Here is an 18,376-nt window from a genome sequence, read left to right on the forward strand (position 1 = left end):
GAGAGAGAAAGAGTAAGAGAGATAGAGAAGGATAGAAAATCAGGGAGAAAAAGCAAGAGAGAACCAGAAAGACAGAGAAAAATAGAGGGAGACAAAGAGATAGAGAGAAAGATAAATAGAGAGAAATAGAACACAGAGAAAGGGAAAGAGATAAAAAGAGAATGACATAAAAAGAGAGGGGGTCGGAAGAGAGAGAGAAATAGTGAGGGAAAGAGAAAGACAAAGATGGAAAAAGAGACAGGATGAAGGAAAGAAAGAGACAAATAAAGAGAGACCCTAACCCTTATTCGAATCCCCAACCCTAACCCAGAAAAAGATGGAAAGAGGGAGAGAAAAAGAGGGAATGAGAAAGAAAGACAACAGAATAGAGAGAAAGTGAAAGGGATATAGATTAAAAGGGAGACAGCGAAAAGTGAAAAAGCAAGAAAGACAAATAGATAAATAGATAGGGAGGAGGAGAGAAAGAGGAAGAGAGCAGGAGAAAGTGATCGAGAAAGGGAGGAGAGAAAGATAAAAAAATGAAGAAAGAATAAGAGAGACACAGAGAGAGAGAAAGAGGAGAAGAAAGAGCGTCTCTTCGTTCACTTCCAAGAGCCGTCCCATTTATCCGTTTCCTTCACGAACCGCACATCACTCCTATGGTGGGCGGGGAGAAACAGAGAAGGAGGCGACACCAGTGAGCAGCTCCTACTCTAAACGCATTCTTTTTTTTTTCTTTTCTTTTTTTTCTATTCATTTTCCTCCCCCTCGCTCAAACTTCACCCGGTCCGGTTTTGGCGCTCGCAGTCTTGACGCTAAACCGGAGAGATCGAAACGATCTTCAGGGGAAACATGGCCGGTAAGTGGAGCTGCTTTGCTTGAAGTTTGAGGGAGTTTTTGGGCGCGCCGAGGGCGGAGGGGACTCGGGGGGGAGAGAGAAAGTGGACGCGCTGTTGTTCTTTGCGCCCAGGGGGAATCCCCGCACGCAACTCTGACTAACTTGTCACTCGTTGTTATTCCTTGATTCCGAATGTGGCTGAGATTTAGAAGAAGTAGTGCGGAAGCGAGCGACTTTCCTTGGCGGAGGGCCTGTCGGGTCACGTAGAGCATTTCCGACTGCGAGGCCCCGAACCTCGTCCGAAAATCAGGTCATTTCAGACGGAGCGGCTTGTCTCGGAGGCGATACTGTCGATTATTCTTCACCTGACGACATTTTTGCACGTGTCGACGAGCTTCCTCCAATTCGGCGTCACTTCGAAAAGCAAGCGCTTCTTGTTTGTGGTGACATTCGTGCTTCGAGTGCACTTTGTTATGGAGTCCTTTGCGACTCCTTTCCAATACAGTGGAACCTCGGTTCTCGACCATAATCCGTTCCAGAACCCTATTCAAAAACCGATTTGTTCGATCACCGAAAATCGTTTTTCCCATCAAAATTAATGTAAAATCGTTTTAATCCGTTCCAACACCCTGAATGTTTACCATGAACGTAAACATGAAGCTAACCCAGGCTAATTGTACGTTCGCGTTAGCGTAATCTTCCGTACGAAAGATTACGCTAACATGAACGTGTAAAAATAAAAAAATCAGGTCGTTTATATGTCATTTAGCACCCGGGCTGAAGCCATGTTCCATTCCCTCGAAAGAAACTCGCACACCTTCTTCATTTTGCTATTATTTCTTTCTTAAATGCAATAGTTGTACGCACTACTCCTCTTTTTTCACCTTTAGCAACTTTGCTGCTTGCACCAACCTTCTTCCGAGGCATAATTAGGAGTTAAAACACTCCCTTCAGTTTAAATAACATTTACAACGACCCATTGCCGGGGATCTACTTTCTGAGATGGTCCGCAGGCTACTCGCGTTCCCCCAGGGAGCTACCTGGTGCCTCCAGGCACCATGTCAAAGAACCCTGATCTAAAACAAAGAAAATATTAGTAGTTCTTATTCCTGTGTTGGGAACTGATTATCAGGGAACATTTTGCACAGATTACACAATAAGAATGACAGAAATTTGTAAGCATAATGGAAAAAAAACTTTTGGGGGAAAGTTGTAAGAAATCTTGCGATTGACTTAGAACAGACTACCCTGTACCTAATGGGTGTCACTACAACTTCATACTTACTACCAGTTCCAGAACATATTAGTTGCAGTGTTTTGATGATTACTGATGCGAGGCACCTGTCCTTTGGCACCAACTGCCTCGGACACTGATTGGCTCCCTGTCTTTCTGTCACCTGTTGTCAGTCTGTCTGCAAACCTCAGTTCACGCTAGGCAAGCTTTTCGACCCTGACTCACTCCTGTTCTGGCCCCTGTCTGTTTCCCGGCTCCAGAACGGAGGCAGGAGGCAGGAAGGATGAACTCATTCGCGTTAACGATCAGGACTTTTATTTAGCAAAATAAAAGTCGTCCAACACTCATGGGACAAAACAAACAAAAACAGGCTTTACAGGCAAACAGGAACTCCGACTAGGAATACTAACAAAACGGGCTTTAACTCAGAACGTGCAAACATAAGTTTCCTCCGAATCAAACAAAACAGGACAGAGCAAAACAGAACGGAAAATGCATTGAGCCAGCACCCGCAAAACCCAAAACCCCTCTTAAGGAGCAAACTCGAAAATTAGGCGATCTGCTTCAGCTGGTGCCCAGGGGGCGGGGCCAGCCAGTCGCCACGGCGACCATGCTGGACACGACAATTTTCTGATCTCGACCACGTTTTTTTGCTCTCTTGTCCCGCTACTGACCTGTTTTTTCCGCTCCAGACACTGCCGTCACTTGCCACGGAAATACCATTATGCGTCTGGGCAACTTGCAGCCCGCGGCCAGCGATCTCCGGATCGTGTGTGCTATCCTTTCTTTTCTTCCCAATAAAACTGAGAGAAACATACGCAAGTGGGTCCTGTCTCTGTTATGGTCTTAACATGTAGTGAACATTGTTTACAACAGGATTAGACATGGCACTCCAGGATTAACACATAATAACAGTTTTAAAAGAGGAAAAAATATATAAAAAGAATGTAGGATGGAATAGGCAAAAACATTGATAAGGAGAATGGCCGAAATTGTAAGTGCACCAGAACCATAGTGCGATGAAAAATAGTCCGTTGATAAAAAATTAATAAACATTTTTCAACGTATAGGTAAGATATATATTTTTTCACATATTTTGTGCACTTCTAATTATAATTATAATTCATGCGTTTGTTACCTCCCGTCTCAATCACTGTAATGCACTACTCTCCGGTCCCCCGAAGTCCAAAATCAAAAGCCTTCAGCTGGTACAAAATGCTGCAGCGAGGCTTTTAACTAAGACGAGAAAGTTTGATCACTCTACCCCGATTTAGAGGTAAGATTTATGGCCCGAGCCCGAACCCGAACCCGAACCCGAGGCAATTTCGGGCCGGGTCGGGCCCTGAAATGTCAGTCATACGGTCGGGTCGGGTCGGGTTCGGTCCTGCTTTTTTTTTTTTTTTTTTTTTTTTTTTAAATTAATTAATAATGTGTTAAATGTTCATTAAAATATATATACTTAAACTATGTATGGATACTAGACCAAGGAATACTTGTTATAAAATAAATAATTTGGATAAAACGGAGAAGGAGCTGTAATCGCTATTTTTCCGACTCCTATGGAAATTCCTCCCCCCCTCCGATTTTAAATGAAAAAAACAACAATTTGTTTACACCGCGGGATCCAATGCAACCAGGGTTTCATTCACAATAAAAAAGACATTACATACGGATATTATAGTAAATCAAATAAATATTATTTGTGTACAATTAGTTGTGATTGCGGAAATCATAGCGTACAGTGACGTTGGTGACTTTTCCATCCGCGTTAAAAAACGCATTTTGTAAAATACGATCGCGCTTTATTGTTTAAATAAACGCGATCTCCCAATGATTATAATTAGCTCGCTTTATTTTGTTTTAAAGCGTATTATATAGAATACGATCGCTTTTGTCGGAAGCGTACATTGACGTTGGTGAGATTTTCATCCGCGTTAAAAAACGCAATTTGTAGAATACGATCGCGCTTTATTGTTTAAATAAACGCGTTATATAGACCAGGATCTCCCAATGATTATAATTAGCTCGCTTTATTGTTTTAATAAGCGTTTTATATAGAATACGATCAGGGGGGGGAGGCTAATTTGCATAGGAGTCGGAAAAGGGCACAACATGTCAACACCCCCTCAATGAAAGTGCTGCGCTAAAATCTTAAAGGCGTACTACTACTGCTGCTGTGGATTATGGCCCAATGATCAAGTCGTCAAAATGACGGACGCCTTTAAATGTTTTCGCTACCTCAAAAAAAAACCGTCAATGACAGATTGCAGTGCAGACACAGAAATATAAAAGATGTAAATGTTTATACAGTTTTATTTAACTTAGGCCTAGATGTTGTAACAAAAGGCAGAGTTTAATTTGTTATCATAAATCACCCCTCCTTATAAATAAAATATGTAATTTCGGGCCCCCTCGGGCCGGGCCAGCAAATCCAGTTAATTAGTCGGGCCGGGTCCGGGTCGGGTTTAATACCCCTCGGGCCTGCGTCGGGTTCGGGTGCTTTTTTTGGGCCCGATCTTACCTCTACCCCGATTTTAGCTAACCTGCATTGGCTCCCTGTTAGCTTAAGATGTGATTTTAAGGTTCTGTTGGTAGTATACAAAATCATGCATGGACTTGCTCCCTCGTATCTCAGATTTAATTTCCCCCTATGTTCCAGTCCGGACCCTTCGCTCTGAAAATGCTGGTCTACTCGTGATCCCAAGAACCAAGAAGAAATCCGCAGGTTGGAGAGCGTTCTCCATTCGGGCCCCGGTGCTGTCGAATGCTTTGCCCCCTCAGATTTGATCTGCAATCTCAGTGGAACTGTTTACATCTAGGCTTAAAACACACTTCTATTCTATAGCTTATGAATAACCTATATTTCCTGTTGATGATATCTGGAAGGGGGATTACTTCCTTTCTCAAGGTTTCTTCATTTACCTCATGTTGAGGTTTTTGAGTTTTCCCTTGCCTTCATGTAGGTTTTAGATCAGGGGATGGTTAAAAAGTTAAACAAATAAACATGACTTGACTCATCCTGGGGCAGCACGGCGGCGCAGTGGTTAGTGCGTGTGCGGCACAGTTCTGAGGTAGTGGGAACCTCCTGCGTGGGTTCAAATCCAGCTCCCGGCCTTACTGTGCGGAGTTTGTATGTTCTCCCCGTGCTTGCGTGGGTTTCCTCCGGGCACTCCGGTTTCCTCCCACATTCCAAAAGACATACATTTCAGGTGAATCGGCCGGTCCAAATTGTCCCTAGGTGTGACTGAGCAGGTGAGTTGTCTGTCCCCGTGTGCCCTGCAACTGGCTGGCAACCAGTTCAGGGTGTCCCCTGCCCAATGCCCGATGATTGCTGGGACGGGCTCCAGCACCCCCGTGACCCTACTGAGGATGAGCGGTGCAGCTGTTGAGATGAGATGAGATGACTCATCCTGAGGCTTTTGAGTTTTTCCGTGCCCTCATGTAGGTTTTAGATCAGGGGATAGTGTAAAAATAGTCCGTAGTTTGCAATAATCTGTGGTCTGTGCAGCCCTTTGAGACGCCTTGTGATAAGGGTTATACAAATAAACCGGACTTGACTTGTTTAGGGTGGTCATGGCCCTAGGGTTTTTATATTGAGTTTTTCTGGTCAGGTAGACCCACATGATCCTCCTTGTCACGCCTGAATGAATTAAAACAATTCTTTATGCGTCTGCAACTGGAGAGCAAACTCACTCATCTGTTATTTGACACTTCTTTTTGAGTCTGGACCGCCCTGCAAGTGGAGTCAGCACGTTCGTTAGATATTTTTGCCCTTTAACCTCTTAAGACACTTCCGGCGTGTCCACACTAAGACTGAGAAGTTCTCGCCGCACCACCAAAATGCCTTGAAACATGTTCCTTTTTGCATATTGTGTTTCACAATCTCTTCTGTCCCCCCTGCAGGTGTGTACGGATGGCCATTGAACACGCTCAACCCAGGTAGGACACATCCAGCTCACAAATGAAGCGATTTCCCAATCGGTACGTTATAACCGAAATCTTGTCTCCGCTCTCTAAAGTCCAAACGGCGAACCCCTTCATCGAGATCATCGAGCAGCCGAAGCAGCGCGGGATGCGCTTCCGCTACAAGTGCGAGGGCCGCTCCGCGGGCAGCATACCTGGGGAAAAAAGCAACGACACCACCAAGACACACCCGGCAATTAAGGTGACTTCTATTGCTTCAGAAATTAACAGGCTGTTTATTAGAATAGAATAGAATAGAATATACCTTTATTGTCATTGTTACAAAATGGGTTAACATATTGTGACAACGAAATTGGGCATGACACTCCAGTTTCACACACTCACAGTAAGGTAAAAAACCCAAGAAGATAAAGGAAGAGAAGATAAGGTTGTAAAACAAGGAGGATAAGGTTATAGTTATAATTTACACAAAATTTACACAAGAAATATCGGCATGTAGGATGTTACATACAGTTTGGTATCGTAAGGGTTTGTGCAATATGCATTTGGTGCAAAAATATTAGTGAATTTATATTAAAATGTAACGTTTGGGTCAGGTCCGGTCAATGTCCTCTCTAAGCTGCGCATGTGCGCAATTTCTCACTTGCCAGACCTTCTCAGCGCTCAAGAAAATCTATCCTGCGCTCAAAATCAAAGCTGCAAATTGCAAAATTAATTCACTCGCAAAATTTGGCCATAACTACAGAGCATGCAGGCAAAAACAACACGGATTCCCTGTGTGGCGTGTGTTAAACGCGGTATTTTGAAGTCACTGTCAATACGAGATCGGGTAAATGAAAGCAAGCATGCAGCAGGGGAGGAAGGGGACTAGTTTGCTTTAAAAAAATATTTTTATTGCATTAGTTTTAATCACTAGGAAATATGGAGAGACAAGTGTGGTTTACTTTGGTTATTGCCTGCTAAGTTAGACTACGCAGCTACTTGACCCTTATTACCTACGTGACTACGTCGATGTTGTCGCGCAAGTTTCTGTCCTTTTTTTTTAGATTATGGGGCTCTTTCAGCAACCAAACGGTTCTTCAGATTGTTTTCGTTGCTTTCGTCCTCAGTAGCCTAGATGGTAGTGTGCCCGCTTTGAGACTGGGAGGTCGCTGGTTCTGTCATGATTACCCAAGTGGAGTCACCTGGGGTAATCATGTGGCGCGCTGGAATGTGCTTCCTGATTGGTCAATGCTCCCCTTTTAAACGCGTTACGCGCAGAACTCCTGGTCGGAGGATTAACTTCTGTACCCCGTAAGACTCTCCCGATTACCTGCTTTCTTGTTTACCTGATTCTGCCTGCCTGCCTCCGATCCGACCTGCTTCCGTCCCAAGCTACGATCTCCTCTTCAGTCCCGGTAAACTCGACCTGCTTCCGTCCACGCTACGATCTCCCTTCAGTCCCGGTAAACTCGACCTGCTTCCGTCCCACGCTACGATTGGCTACGTGTCCCGAAGCTGTCTTCACGGCGTTGCTGCTGACGTTCGACGGTCATCGCGTCTCCCGCTAACCCTGTACGCTTCCCCCAAATAAAGAATTGTACGAACGCTCTGGGGTCTCCTGCTCTGTTCTGGTCTTCCGTGACAGGTTCGCGCCTCGACCGAGACATACCTAATTAGTATAATGGCGGCGCCCTCTGGCTGCGGCTGCATCGACTCGCTACAACGGGTCAGATGTATCGACATTTCGTTCTGTGTACATTGTTACAAAGAATGACAATACAAAGGAAATTATTATTATTATTATTATTATATAACCATTTTTGAATAACATTAAGCACAAAATGAATTAAAAGGGGAAAAAATAAAGCAAAAAGGCAAAAAATACACAAAAGAGACAAAAAATAGAAACAAGAGAGAAAAAGAAAAAAAACAGAAAAATGAAAGAAAAAAGCAGGAAGAAAAGAGAGAAAAAGCAAGAAAAAACAAAGTAAAAAGCTAGGAAAAAACTGAAGTCAAATAAAAGGGAAACTAGAGCACAAAATAAGCAAAAAGGCAAGAAGTAAAAAGCTTGGAAAAGAAAAAAAAGCAAGGAAAAAAGAAACAAAAGAAGAAAAATCAATGAAAAAAAACGGTAAAAAATAAAATAAAGAATAAAAAAGCATGAAAAAGGACATTTTTGGGGGGTCTCTTTGATCCCTCTTGTGTTACATGCAAATTATTGTGTAACATGCAAAAATACATGAAGTATCATATCGACTTGCATTTTTTTTAAATAATCTTAGATTGAAAAAAATCGGTCAATAAATTTGTAATTATTTATATAGAATGAGGCTCATCTTGAGGGAGCTAAAATCTGCTTGCTGCTACGGGTACGTCCAAAATCTTGTGAAAGGCTTGGCAAAAAATGAGAAGGAAAAATGGTACAGTTTGGTTATTTTGAGTCTCTGTAGTTTGTGTTCCAGCCTGCGTTTTTTTAGCACTCGTTTTGGCTTGTTCTACACAATACAGTACAATCTAATTGTTAACTATTACACAGTGCCCCATTAAGCTATACGTGTCAAACTCAAGCCCGCCGCATCATTTTATGTAGCCTGCGCGATAATGCTTGGAGAAGCACAAGAGAAAAAGAAGTCCCATCGTGTCAGACAATGACCATGTCCATGGGATGTCGCCAAAGGTGCCAATTGTAATACACCCACTTAAGCTGTATTTGCTGACTACCATTGATCAACCAGAGAACATTGAGGAAACCGAGCCCATTCAAGTCACAGATGCGCTGCTTAAAGCGATACGAAAAATACAAAATTTAAATTGATAGCATCGTTTACAGGGGCAGCACGGCGGCGCAGTGGTTAGCGCGTGTGCGGCACAGTTCTAAGGTCTTGGGAACCTCCTGTGTGGGTTCAAATCCAGCTACCGGACTTACTGTGCGGAGTTTGTATGTTCTCTCCGTGCTTGCGTGGGTTCCTTCCCACATTCCAAAGACATGCATTTCAGGTGGATTGGCCGGTCAAAATTTTGTCCCTAGGTGTGAATAAGCGAGCGAATTGTCTGTCCCTGTGTGCCCTGCGATTGGCTGGCAACCAGTTCAGGGTGTCCCCTGCCCAATGCCCGATGATTGCTGGGATGGGCTCCAGCACCCCCGCGACCCTACTGAGGATAAGCGGTGCAGCTAATGAGATGAGCTTCGTTTACATTAATATGTAATTTGAGTTCCCCCATTTAGGTCAACATTGTATAAAACATTTTTTAAAGCAGAAATCTTTTTAAATACTTATTTAAATTTGTGTTTGTATGCTATTTCTGTCATTTTCAATCTGAATGTGGTCCCTGAGTAAAATAAACTTTTTTTTTTTCTACGAATGCAAAGTTGATAAAAGCTACAATAAATTAAATCTTAGTAATGTAAAAAAATAAGGGTTTACAATAATTAATAATTGTTTAATAATCTAATTTTACATCCCTGAATCATAATTTAATCGTGAGCCTCTGAAAAGACCCCCTGCCCTCCAGCTAAGGCACACTTTTAATGCCATTAATTTACTAGTCCGGCCCCCCAGAGAATTATTTTTCTGCCCTCTATCTAAAATGAGTTTGACACCCTTGCTTTTTGGCTAACTATTCATGTCTAATGTTACATAAAAAATGTATTTATTTAAAATTTCATCGAGAATATTGAATGTAAACATCTTAACCAAAGCCTCTCATTGTTTTTAGCTTGCATGTAAACACTTAAGTACATCTCATTGCTGATCTTTCACAAATAAATCCCAAAATATTATCGTCTGTCTTACTCACGATGCGTTTATGGTACAGGTGCACAACTACAGCGGCCCGCTGCGCGTTCGCATTTCCCTGGTGACAAAGAACACACCGTATAAGCCTCACCCGCACGAGCTGGTGGGGAAGGATTGCAAGCACGGCTATTACGAGGCCGACCTGCAGGAGCGGCGCATACACAGGTCAGTCAGGGTTTGTTCAGGCTTCTCTCCCGCGATTTTTTTTATTTCTCTTTGTGGAGGATCTGCACAGCATTTGTATAGCCCTCCATCACAAAGAATCTCAAAGGGCTTCACAGGTTATTACACAGACTATTTTTTCAGTCTATTATTACACCATCCCCTGATCTGGAACCATCATGAGGGCAAGGAAAAACTCAAAAAACCTCAACATGAGGAAAATGAAGAAACCTTGAAAAGGGACTTTAGCTGTACCAAGTACTCTGCTGTCCCTTTAGCTGACTTTTATTCAACCTTGCCCAAAGACCAGGAAGACCCCTATGATCACAATTTAACACACCTATTCACATTGGCAGGGGCAGGGGCATGTTTACCCCCAGCCCCTCTGTTGATAGTTCTACCCCAGGTGTTGCTACACATAGAGTAGAGGCAGTTTCTTGTGTCGACACCTGTAATGCAGCTGACCAACATGCCAGCCTACCTTCACCTCAGGTCAGACCCACATCTATGTTAAATTCCACGAGTGACATTTCTGAGGGTGTAACTGATCACATGACAAATATTATTCAGGAGATAGGACATAAATTGGCTGATAGCATTTTCTCACGTTCACAGTCACACAATATAGTAGCTCCTAGCGCTGCTGCCACACAAGATGTAGCAAACATATTGAGCCAGCCTAGTTCAGGTGGTTATACAGAGAAAGGTTAAGGAACCACCGTCATTTATTGGAGATGGCACAGACTCAATAAAAGTACATGAGTGGGAAGATCTAATGAAGACATTTATTAAAAAGAGTAATGTGAGGCTTGAAGAGCAGGCTGAGGAAATCATTATGCATTTGAGAGGAAAAGCTAAAGATGTAGTTAGGTTTGGCATTAGAAACAGTAATATAGACGTCTATACCCGCCCTGACATGATTTATAGTCTTCTCAGGAAACACTTCAGCTGTACCAAGTACTCTGCTGTCCCTTTAGCTGACTTTTACTCAACCTTGCCCAAAGACCCTGTGACTACAATTATTTCGATAAAGAACATGCTTACCAAAACTATCAGTTTAACTCAAAATCTCAAACTCCAAATACATTTTCATCCTTGGTGTTGGGGTAAAAGATGCGCCGCTTCCTCCTTCCACCTCCCTCACGTCAGACATCATTTCTGTTCCTTGCTAACAAGCTTTACAAACTTTCTTTTCTGCCCGGTGGGAATACCATTTTTTTCCAAAATCTTATTTTATATATATAATTTTCATCATCACAAGGTTTCTTTATTCTCCTCATGTTGAGGTTTTGAGTTTTTCCTTTCCCTCTTGTTGGTTTTAGATCAGGGGGTGGTGTCATAATAGTCTGTAGTCAGTTGTTAAATGCACACGCAGGATTAAAAATCCAAATACAAATCGCAGAAATATTTGTGGCTCTGCAAAATACATAATTCACACCGGATTTCTTTAACGGTACCAGAGAAATTGAAAAATTGGCTTTGTAATTCCTTAAAAAATGCTCGAATTTGGAGAGGTCGTACGGACCCTGGTCAACAGTCAGCCTCCAATCTGGCGCTCACATTGCGGTGAATTATTAACCACACACGTGAACTCATAGCAAATTTGCCTTTTTCTTGTGGGACGCACGTCAGTCAACTGAGAAATTGTTCTGGAACAACAGAATGTGCTGACATTATTTCCCTTGCATGATAACAAAACACCAGATCTACTCAAGCTTGTTTACTTTTCCTAATAAATATTGAACGCATGAATCATCAGGGTACTCACCGTTTGTATGCCTCACTCGTCGATTGAAAAAACAAATAATTTCAGGAGTAATAAATGTCTATGTGTGATTCGTGTGGTCAGTTTTCAGAACTTGGGAATTCAGTGTGTCAAGAAGAAGGATTTGATCGAGGCACTCACCTGTCGGCTACAGACTAACAACAACCCCTTCAACAGTGAGTAAACAAAACGACGTATTCAAAAGCTATCAGAACATGAGAGTAGGAAATCAACTGCGATATTCCTTTCAATTATTGACTCAGAAACAAAGAGGACATTTTTTGCAGGAAAAAAAAAGGAAAAAAATGTGAATTTTGGACAATTTACCGCCAAAAATGTAACGAATGATTTCTCTGTCAGGGACCGGACCGGGAGGCAGGAAGTGTGAACTCATTTGCGTAATGATCAGTTACTTTTATTTAGAAAATAAAGTTGTCCAACATGCAGGGACCAAAGACAAAACCAAAACAGGCTTACAGGCAATCAGAAATTCCAAACTAGAAAATACTCACAAAAACAGGCTTAAAGGCAATAACTCAGAACAAACGGGCACGGACAGGTCTTTCCTCGAGTCAAACAAAACAATGGTCTCGCAACCGGCAGTCCCAAAACGAGCCCTTAAGAATCCCACACGCAATTAAGTCAATCTGTGTCAGCTGGTGTCAAGGGGCGGGACCAGCTTGGTGTCATGGCGACCATGCAGGGCATGACATTCTCGACCTATGAGTATTTAAAAAATATATTATTCTCAGACAAAACTTGTGTTCCATTAACATTTCCCAAATCTGTATAACACAAACAACAAAGCTCAGATCTTTCTTTTTTTAAAAATTGAATTAGAATTGTCCTTATTGTCATTGATATCAACGTAGTGTTAACAACGAGATCAGAAATGACACTCCAATATAAACATGTTCAATGACTTAAAAGAAAAAAATAGAATAAAAATAATTTCAAATCGGCCATCGTAACAGTTGTGCTATTAATGTATTTGAAAGTGTTACTTGTTTCTTTCCTAGTTTTCCGTCAGAGGTACACCAAAATATTGTATTTAGTGAGATTTTCTTGAACATTTTTTTAGATCAATCAATAATTAATAACGTTTCTTAATGAATCCGTCAATATCAATCAAATTAACAGGTGTTATATCTATTATGTTTTAAATTTACATTCATACAAACATAAACAGTAAGCTTGGACTGGATATTATATTCATGCATATGCTGACATGCTCAAATACAAATAAAACATTATTCAGTGGCTTGCGAAACTATTTGGCCCCCTTTAACTCTGTAACCTTTTGCCACATTTCAGACTTCAAACATCCAGATATAAAACTGTAATTTCTTGTGAAGCATCAACAATGAGTGGGACACAATCATAACGTGGAACACACTTAATTGGATATTTTGAACTTTTTTAACAAATAAAAACGAAAAAGTGGGCGTGCAAAATGCAAACTCTGTCCAGAAGTTTAGTGAGGCTCTCTGAATGATTCAATGTTGATCTAAATGACTATCGATGATAAATGGAATCCACCTGTGTGTAATCAAGTCTCTGTATAAATGCAGCTGCACTGTGATAGTCTCAGAGGTCTGTTTAAAGCGCAGAGAGTATCATGAAGCACGAGGAACACTCCAGAGACATACGCCAACCGACTTGCAGCTGTAATCCCAGCAAAAGGTGGCGCTACAAAGTATCAACTCAATGGGGCCGAATCATTTTGCACACACACTTTTTCGTTTTTTTATTTGTCAAAAAAAAATACAATGTCCGATAAAGTGTGTTCCACTTCATGATTTTGTCCCACTTATTGTTGATTCTTCTCAAGAAATTACAGTTTTATATCTTGATGTTTGAAGTCTGAAATGTGTCAGGTCACAAACAGTGTTCCCTCTAAGCTGCACGCGTGCGCAGTTGCGCACTGCTCGCACATTCTCTGCGCACAAGAAAATCTAGCCAGCGCACAAAAATGAGGGCTTAAAATTACTAATTAAGAAGCGACTTAAGTCAAAGTTACAGTGCATGAAGGTAAAAATACAAGGGTTCCCCTGACGTTGTGTACTAAATGCGGTATTTTGAAGTCGAGTCGAAGTAGAAAGAAGTTGAGTAAAGTTAGTACAGTTTGTCAGGAGCCGGCTTCTTCGGCTCGGCTCACTAAAAGGAACCGGCTCTTTCGGGTCCTAAACGGCTCTTCGGGTTGTTTTTGCTTCTTTAATCCCAACATGACCCACTATTATGTAAAATTATGCACAAAATGACTTAAAGGAAGGGAAGAATAGAACAAAAAAGAAAAAAATACCAAAATGAAAAAGTAGTGAAAAGCTGAGAAAAAACAAAAGGAAGAGAAAAATTTAGAAAAAGCCAGAAAAAAAGAAAAGAAAGAAATATAGGAAAAAAGTAAATAGAGAATAAAAAGAAAAAAAGTTTGAGCTCGGAAAAAATATATACAATGAGATTTTTTTAAGGGAATTTAAAAAAAGTAGAAAAAAAACACGGAAAAAAGAAGAAAAAGTTTGTGTTGCATTCAAATAATTTCCGATTATATCAAGTGAATTTTGTTGCCGACATTGCAAACTTCCACTAAAATATGTGATTAAGTACATTTCTGTATCTTACAACCGACTAAATAAGCCCCCGAAAATGTTAATAGTATGCGACAAAATGTATCACAAAATAAAAAGAAATGGATATCTTGTGAAAGAATTGTAAGAGCAAACAACGTTTGTAGGCCGTACAACCTTTGTAATAGTACATGAATCAATTTATCCAAAAGAGAAAAATAATTTTGCATTGCCGGACACTCAGCAAAATGTAACTTGATGTCAAGTTTTGGACATGTTTGATAATTAATTATCTTGCCAAATAGTTTCGCAAATAACTGTAAAAACAAAAAACGTTACCCATCGCTTTTCAAGGTTTTGCTACTTCACAGATTTGCATCGTGCATTATGTTATGCGTTCTGATTGGTTAAGCAGTGTCTTATTATTATTTGACGGTTCAGTAGTGAAATAAATGGCTTATACAATACTATACAGCGTGTTTATTGGTTTCAGTGTATAATAGGGTATTCAATTGTATGATAGTTGTAAAAAACAAAGGTTTCTATTTCACTTATTTCACCAATCACGGGTTTCATTTTGGAGTATAACACCCGGGATGCATTGCAGAAAAAAAACAAGCATGAATCAAAAAGAAAGGGGAAAAGACCCACACAAAAAAACAGTCCTACCACTGTACTATCACTTGAAATAGTCTGTTTTCAAACAAGATGCACGGCATTAGAATAATCATTATTCTGCAGGATGATCTATGGCGGAATGTGTTGAGATTATTCTTCATTTACGGATTATAATTTCTTCATTAGTGGCCGTTTTGGTCACCTGGATGTAGAGTGGTGCCTCTTCTTGCGAGCTTAATCGTAAGGATCGTGCTCATAGCTCGAATTGCACGTGTAACGAGTGAATTTCCCAGATATGAAGTAATTATTTAATTTAATGAATTATCATTAGAAGTAATTGATATCAATCACAAAAATTACAAATCTTATTAAAAACTAATTGGCTGGTTCCCGACCTCCCAAAAGCATCAAAGTTTATCCCCAAATAGCTATAAAACACATCTTCTTGATCACTAAAAACACAGTAACGTAGTAATTAAACATAAAAAATACAGTAAAACAATTAATAAGATATTAACAAATTGAAATGCGAGTTTATTACAATGGAGGAAGTCGGCGGTTGCTAATGTAATCGAGGTGCTGGAGTAGGCGCCTGGGGGTGCGGGAAGAGTGACGTGGCACGAGAAACTGTTAGGTTATGTCAGCACTTACTTAGCAAGCAGTCTCTATTACTTTAAATAAACTGACACTTTTCACATCATACCGTTTCTATTTTCTTACTTTTATTTGAATGAATCGAGCCGCTGCAGAGACTCTTCCGCGCCTTTGTAACATGCACTCTCTGACTCCTCATGCCAGCAGTTACTGTTACTTTAAATAAACCAACACATTTCATATCATACAGTTTTTATTTCCTTTCTTTTATTTAAATGAATCGAGCCGCCGCAGGGACTCTTCCGCGGCTTTGTAACCTGCACTCACTGCCTCCTCGCCAGCAGTTACTGTGACTTTAAATGAACCAACACATTTCACATCTAACCGTTTTTTGTCTCTTTTTTTATTTGAATGAAGCAAGCTGCTGCAAAGACTCTTCTGCGGCTTTGTAACCGGCACTCACTGACTTCTCATGCCAAATCGCAGTATGAGAGTCATTCATCTTCTTGAATTTTACAAACAAGCCATGGCTGGGGCTCAAAATCCATTCTGATTGTACCCGACGATGATTCCCCCTTGGTTCAAGCTGCCTCAAGTTTTTGTAGACAGGGACTTCTGCTTTCTGCGCTGCTATCTCCCGCTAGTTCCTTGTCGCGTATCCAGAATAACAAGTCCCTCCATCTTGTCATGAATAGTGGTTCGCTATTTTGAAAAAAAAAAAAAAAAAAGTCACGCCCCCTGTTTTATAGCCTTGACATCCATCTATTTCAATAGCGTACAAATAATGTTTACTCGTACACCTTAGCTAGGTTACTCACCTGAAAACTGGAATTGTCTATTCTTTACCGCTTTGTTTCATTCAATATCATTCTCTTTTTTTTTTCTCGGAAAACACTGTACTATTTCCCTTTACGGAACTTATGGCTAGGGTCACAAAAAGCCACAAAAAGGAACAACATAATGAAAAGAAATGTGCTGTGTTATATAAACAAGTGGAGTGGGTTCAAGTTGGAAATTGGGATGAACTGATGCTGGAGGTGAGTGGTCTCTAGTGGTAGCCTCTGGGACTGCTTGTAATTTGGATTTACCCTTGTATGTAGTAAGGAATGACCATATGAGCTTTTCAGGGCCGATACCGATTATTAGTGTTAAGAGGAGGCCGAAAACCAATATTTTGAGACTATGTTCATCTGCTGTAAAAGCTTGAACTTTAATAGCTCTCTGAAACCGTTTAAAGTAAATAAATTAGAATTTCAACACAACTACCATGACTAATATTTCACTTAAACCATCAACAGTGCAGGATACGAAATGAGGCTTAACAGCAACTCGTATAAAGGTTCACAAAAACAAAAGAAGCTACCTATTATTTTTTTACAATAAACAAATTAAAATGTCAATGCAAGCAGTATGACTTAAATAAACTTAAAACCAAAAGTGCATCAAAATTTCCACAGAGCTCCCAGATTCATAAGTGTGGGCACTTCTGTTATAGAGCCAGACTGACCAACTAATGTTATGGTAACAGCTAATCACTCAGCCTTCCACTTTAGTGAGCTTTTAATGCTCTTTATCAATCACAAACACACGTTTGATTGACAAACTCATGTTATGATAAGAGCTAATATATCAGTCTCCACCTGAAAATGCTTCCCTAAAACTAGTTAACTACACTTGACGCTATCTCTTAATCACACACACCTTTTTCTACCACAGACTTTTTAAAATCGCAATATTATCAGTGGTTTGATTCACAGATATGTCGGGACTCAGGAGTTAGGAGAGCTGCTGCTGTTTACTCTGTTCTAGTATTATTATTCCTGCTTTAGTAGCTCCGGCCCTGGTTGCTTATCCAATCGAAAGGTGCAGGGTGGGTAGCATTTGAGACAGAAGGCAGGAGAGGAGAGAAAGGCTCGGCTGTATCTGAGTATCAATAAATAAAAATGTAGATACCAATATCCATCAAATTTCCAAATATCTGTACCGATAATCGGTGGACCTCTAGTATGTAGAGCAAGATTTTCGTCCCTAATAAAACTCGCATAACAAAATTCCGGTGTTTAGAGGGGCTTGTATAAAGAGGTACCACAGGATTGTCACCTATCAGTATAAAAATGTCTTGCCGCCTTTCGCCTGGAAGCCGTAATGCAATTGTTCTGCAGCTAGACTTTGCCACGCCTTCATCCTCTCCCTAATTTCTCTTGGCCGCAGTTCCCGAAGCCAAGGTGTGGGAGGAGGAATTTGACCTGAACTCGGTGCGACTGTGCTTCCAGGCTTCCATTACGCTGCCGACGGGGGAGCTCTTCCCCCTGGAGCCTGTGGTCTCGCAGCCTATCTTCGATAACAGTGAGTCTTGAGATGGATTTGCTGGGGGTAGAGACATGGACTTTCACCCACAACACACAGATTCCTACAAATAATACACACCCGCACTCGTAAAACCCTGTGTCAGTAACCATACATAAAACATTCAGCACCTCTACTAGGGCGGTGTTTCTTAACTGGTGGGTCAGGACCCAAACTTGGGTTGCCGACCTGTTTTCAGTGGGTCATGAGCTTTTGCCTTGACAAAATAGATAAAGAAAAAGAAACAGAGGGTCAAGAACCCTCCTTAACAGTAGATGGCGATAATACCCTGCTCAATCTCTTTATCCTGTTCAGTCAATTGGTGCGTTTGAGAGGGTCAACATTTCATTTTATTGTGATTTTTTGGGTTCTTTTCCCTTTCCTGACAATAATAAGGGGTTCCCAAATAAGATAGTGATAAGGGGATAGAAAACTGGAAAAAACTGACAACAACGATCAAGACAAAGAAGGAAATAATTTCGAAATACAAAAATGGTGTATGAGTGTCTGCCATTGCTGCAAGGTACAGGAAATGGTGTAAAGGTTTTATATTTTTTTAGCCTTCCACCAGTA

General features: G+C 40.9%; 1 protein-coding gene across 1 annotated transcript in view; it reads left to right on the forward strand.

Moving 5' to 3' along the window:
* The first annotated feature begins 651 nt into the window (after positions 1-651).
* The window catches only part of rela (RELA proto-oncogene, NF-kB subunit a), a 30,956-nt gene continuing 13,231 nt past the window's right edge, over positions 652-18,376 (forward strand). Inside the window, exons 1-6 of the mRNA XM_088347754.1 lie at positions 652-838; positions 5,955-5,990; positions 6,071-6,216; positions 9,774-9,919; positions 11,766-11,857; positions 17,669-17,803. Coding sequence (XP_088203880.1) covers positions 832-838; positions 5,955-5,990; positions 6,071-6,216; positions 9,774-9,919; positions 11,766-11,857; positions 17,669-17,803 — 562 coding nt within the window. The 5' untranslated portion in view covers positions 652-831. The remainder of the gene's footprint in view (positions 839-5,954; positions 5,991-6,070; positions 6,217-9,773; positions 9,920-11,765; positions 11,858-17,668; positions 17,804-18,376) is intronic.

This window comes from Urocampus carinirostris, chromosome 11 (genome assembly GCF_059441175.1).
Source record: "Urocampus carinirostris isolate Australia breed hairy pipefish chromosome 11, RoL_Ucar_1.0, whole genome shotgun sequence".
NCBI lineage: Eukaryota > Metazoa > Chordata > Actinopteri > Syngnathiformes > Syngnathidae > Urocampus > Urocampus carinirostris.